This window comes from Onychomys torridus, unplaced genomic scaffold, assembly GCF_903995425.1.
Source record: "Onychomys torridus unplaced genomic scaffold, mOncTor1.1, whole genome shotgun sequence".
In the NCBI taxonomy this organism is placed as follows: domain Eukaryota; kingdom Metazoa; phylum Chordata; class Mammalia; order Rodentia; family Cricetidae; genus Onychomys; species Onychomys torridus.
In genome coordinates this window covers 147206-151317 of record NW_023412378.1, presented here as the reverse complement: position 1 = coordinate 151317, position 4112 = coordinate 147206, and the positions used below count along the sequence as shown (strand labels likewise).

The following is a 4112-nucleotide window of genomic DNA, read 5'->3' as shown; positions in this document are numbered from 1 at the left end:
AGAGATGGCTCAGAGGTTAAGAGCACTCACTGCTCTTGCAGAGGTCCTGAGTTCAATTCCCAGCAACCACATGGTGCCTCACAACCATCTGTAATGAGATCTGGCACCTGCATACATAATAAATAAATAAATCTTTTAAAAAAGAAAAAGAAAAAGAAATCCCATGGCAGCTGGCCTGGAAAGGCCTAGTTACCTTCCCACATTGGAGCAAAGCAATGTTAATGTAAGGTCAAATGTCAGTTATAAATTCCTCCAAGGGATGGAAAATTGATGCAAGATTCTTGGATCAGAAGGTGGGAGGCAACAAAGGAAGCCTAGATAAAGAAGGCTATGGAGACAAAGAGATAAAAGTCATCAGATCTGCCAAAGGACATGTCAGACAGGATCAGGAGAGGACTCCACTGAATGATGGAGCCACCTTTCTCTTCTGCCAGACCCTTCTTCAGTAGCCCAGAATGGGAATCCCTTTCCAAAGCAGCCTCATACTTCACTACATTGACGTAAGCCAGGAACCATCAGAGCAGGGTCTTTCCTCCTCATGGCTGACAATATACCCAAGGTCATACTCTGCTCTGTTTGATACAGTTGTCCCTGGTCTCACTTCTTCAAGACCCCAGCAAAACATCCTTTTCTCCTGACTGATTTCAGGTATGCTCCTCTGGACAGACTCTACCCACTCTCTACAGGTCCTCTCATTTCCTCTTCATCCTCTCCACCTCTTTTTCCCTGTTCTTCCCCCTTATCTCCATTCTCCCTGCTCCCAGTGGATTTACAGTTCCTACAGTTCTTCTGAAAGACAGTCAGAAAGCAGTTAGGAGGTGATGAAGTGATCAAAGAAGAGGGAAGCCTGAGACCTGTTGTCTGTCCTTTTGACACAAGCAGCCCTTTAGATGTCATGGAACCCTGGTCCCACAGGAACCATGAGGGATGTAGACATTCATTGGGTCGATGCTACATGTGACTTCCTTTGGATATTCAACAACAGTGCAGGGGCAGCTGTGAGGTGAAGGTGGGGGAAGATGGTAGCTAAGACCCCATACCTGGAGGATGGCTACTGGAACCTGTAGACCTAATACATCATTACACAGGACACAAATTTACCACCAGGATCCTTCCTGTTGCACTATACCACACCAAGACTGTAGTTCAAGTAGACCATTTCACTTTCCCCAAATAAAACCTGAAAGAATAAAGAAAGTGCCTCTCTTAGGGACTTTAACAAATGGGACTTACTCAGCACTGAGAAGGACGGGATCCACTGACCAATAGTGTTGCATCTTTCTCCTGCTACACCCAGATCTGTAGGAAAGACAGGATGCTATTTCCAAGGCAGCATCCTACTTGTGTGCCTTGAATTATGCTACGAAGATCAGAGCAGGCCCATGCTCCCTCACTGTTGATTATTCCTAGCTCCCTCCTACTCTGCAATTCAGGAAAGGTTCAGTCCTACTCTAGAAGGTCTACAGCACCTGTCACAGGTCAACACACACATCCTTTTCATGTTACTTTGTTGACAGGAAGTTCCTCAGGACAGAAAATACTCCTTATTCTACACTACCTCTCATGTCCCCCATTCCTGTACCAAAACTATTTCCCAACTAGTCCCCTTTATCTCCTTCACCCATCTCCATTCTCCAGAGGACTTACACAGGTCTTGCTGTTCTTTCCAAAAGGCAGTCACAGAGTAAGTTGGAGGGTTACAGGGACCAAGATGATGAGCAGCCTACATTGGTATAAAAATCATTCCCAGTGGTAGAGACTGATGTTTGCCATGCAGTGTGCTTGTCCTACAAGCACAACCAAAGCTAGGAAAGTAGAGGGTCATGGGGTCCATGTGCCTTATGACCCTCTTTGTCTCACAACAGTTCTGAAGCTGGATGAAGTTAGAGATGCAAAGTGGCAGCTGAGACCCAATAGCTGGAGGATGACTGCAGGCAGGAGCCTGTTGCCCTGGGTTGGAGGGAGCTGGCACTCTGGAGATCAGTTCTGGCTCACTTCTGTGGCAGTCACTCCTCACCAGCTCTGGAATTCTATTGGGCCATTTCAGTTTCCGCACTTCAAAGCAGAAAAAAAAAACAAAACAAAAACATGGAAGCATATCTATTAGTGACTTTGGCAGACAAAAGTTCTGTGCCATATTTCTCCTCCTGATTCCTCCATTCTCACCCTTTGCCCCCTTTAGACAAACTCTCCTCCCCTCCTTCCCACCCTATGATCCCCATGCTAGGCTGTCTGCTTTTTCCTCAAACTTCCAGGACTTTACATGAACAGAAGCTGTGCAATTTGTCATCTAATGTACCACATATCTGAAATTCTGGGCCCTCTGAGTGGGTGCAACTTTTCATTTAAAAAGGATATTGAAATAGCATGTTGAATATACAATAGGAATTCATCTGTGTGGCCCAATCTACTGTTCTCCATGTAGGTCTCCACTGTCCTCTCTTTTCCTTGAAGCCCCTGATGAAAGGGTTCAGGGCTCACCTTGGGGTGGGCAGGCAGGCAGCAGCAGCAGCAGCAGCAGCAGCACAGTGCTCTCAGTGCATGGGAAATTTGCTTCTTTATCAGTTTCCAGTACCTGAATGGCCTGGATCCAGATGTTGTGGGTGCCACCTGGGGCTTTTCACTGGAAATGTCTGGCTCCTGGGATGAATCTTCTTCAGAGAAGCCCAGGTTCAGAAATACTGTGGGTGTAGAATCCAAGATTGATTCAGGGGAGGAGAGATTGCCTGGCAGGGGGTCAATAGCATTCCTGTTGACTGCAATGTCCTCTGTAGCAGTGTTGATGACATCAGCCATAAGAACATCTTTGGCTGAGACTCTGTTGTCTAAACAGGGCTGCTTGTCTGGGAAGGAGTATGTGCGGGGCATGGTGTGGCTTCTGCATATTTCACCTCTTTCTTCCACACTCTCCTCCTTAAAGTGACTCTTGCCAGCTTGTGTACTGGTTGTAAATGCTGGTTCACTGGCTCTCCTCATCAAGGGGAGAGGGGGACAAACAGGACCTGCAGGGCTGCTAGTTAACCAGGGCATCTGATCTTGCTGATGGCAGTCCCCACAAATCAGTTGGTGTTTGAGAATGTTACATGTAGCCATTATCTTCTCGCCTGTGAGTTAGGGATGACACAATCTCCTCACAAGTATAGCCCATGCTGCACATAGTCTCCATGACCCTGGGCAGGATTTCTTTGGTGGCAAGCAGTGCATTTTCTTGAATTGGGCCCAGCCATGTTCTTTCCATAAGCTGACACATTGTGAATCGATACCAGATAGGGACCATGAGTAGTTGGACAATGATGATATGATAGGGTTTTGACAGATGGTAGGGAATGGGACACACTGTGGTGGTGATGAGCCTGTGCATACCTTCAAGGGTTTCTGCCATGTATGGAAAGTGTCCTGTGACCAGGACATATAGGATAATACCCAAGCTCCACATGTCACCTGCCAGTCCATCATAGGGTTTTCTTGCCAAGATCTCTGGAGCCCAGTAGAGCAAGGAACCACAGATCTCCTGCAACATCTGCCCCTCTGTGAGTTCAATTGCCATACCAAAGTCACAAATCTTTGCGTTTCCTGCTTCATCAACTAGGATGTTTTCTAATTTGATATCATGGTGTGCGATGTGTCTCTGGAATAGGCAGAGTGCTGGAGACATCCCCAGAAATGCACAATGATACATCCTCTGTAGACTGCTGTCAATGGTCGAGAGAAAACCTGATCTGACCTAGTCTGGTGATCAGATGGCCAAACACCCTAACAGTCACACTGGAACTCTCATCCAGTAACTGATGGAAGTGGGTGCAGAGATCCTCAGCCAGGCCCCAGGTGGAGCTCCAGGTGTCGAACTTTTGAGAAAGAGGAGGGATTGTAAGAGTGTGAATTGTTGAGACCAAGACTGTATAAAGGACAGGGACAAATAGCCAAATGAATAGAAGTCAATGAATTATGAACCAAAGGCTGTAAAGCCCCCAGCTGGATCAGGCCCTCTGGATAAGTGAGACAATTGAATAGCTTGAACTGTTTTGGAGTCACCCAGGCAGTTGGACACCGACCTGTCCTTAGTGCATGAGCTTGCTTTTTGGAACCTTGGGCTTGCACAGGGACACTTTCCT

At 46.9% G+C, this 4112-nt stretch overlaps 1 protein-coding gene across 1 annotated transcript; it reads right to left on the bottom strand.

The window, feature by feature from the left end:
* Window positions 1-669: 669 nt before the first annotated feature.
* LOC118575631 (putative sperm motility kinase W) lies at window positions 670-3655 on the bottom strand. The gene is given in 3 exon segments (XM_036176095.1): window positions 670-789; window positions 2482-3100; window positions 3102-3655. Coding segments are annotated over 3 exon segments (1293 nt in total).
* Between the last annotated feature and the right edge of the window lie 457 nt (window positions 3656-4112).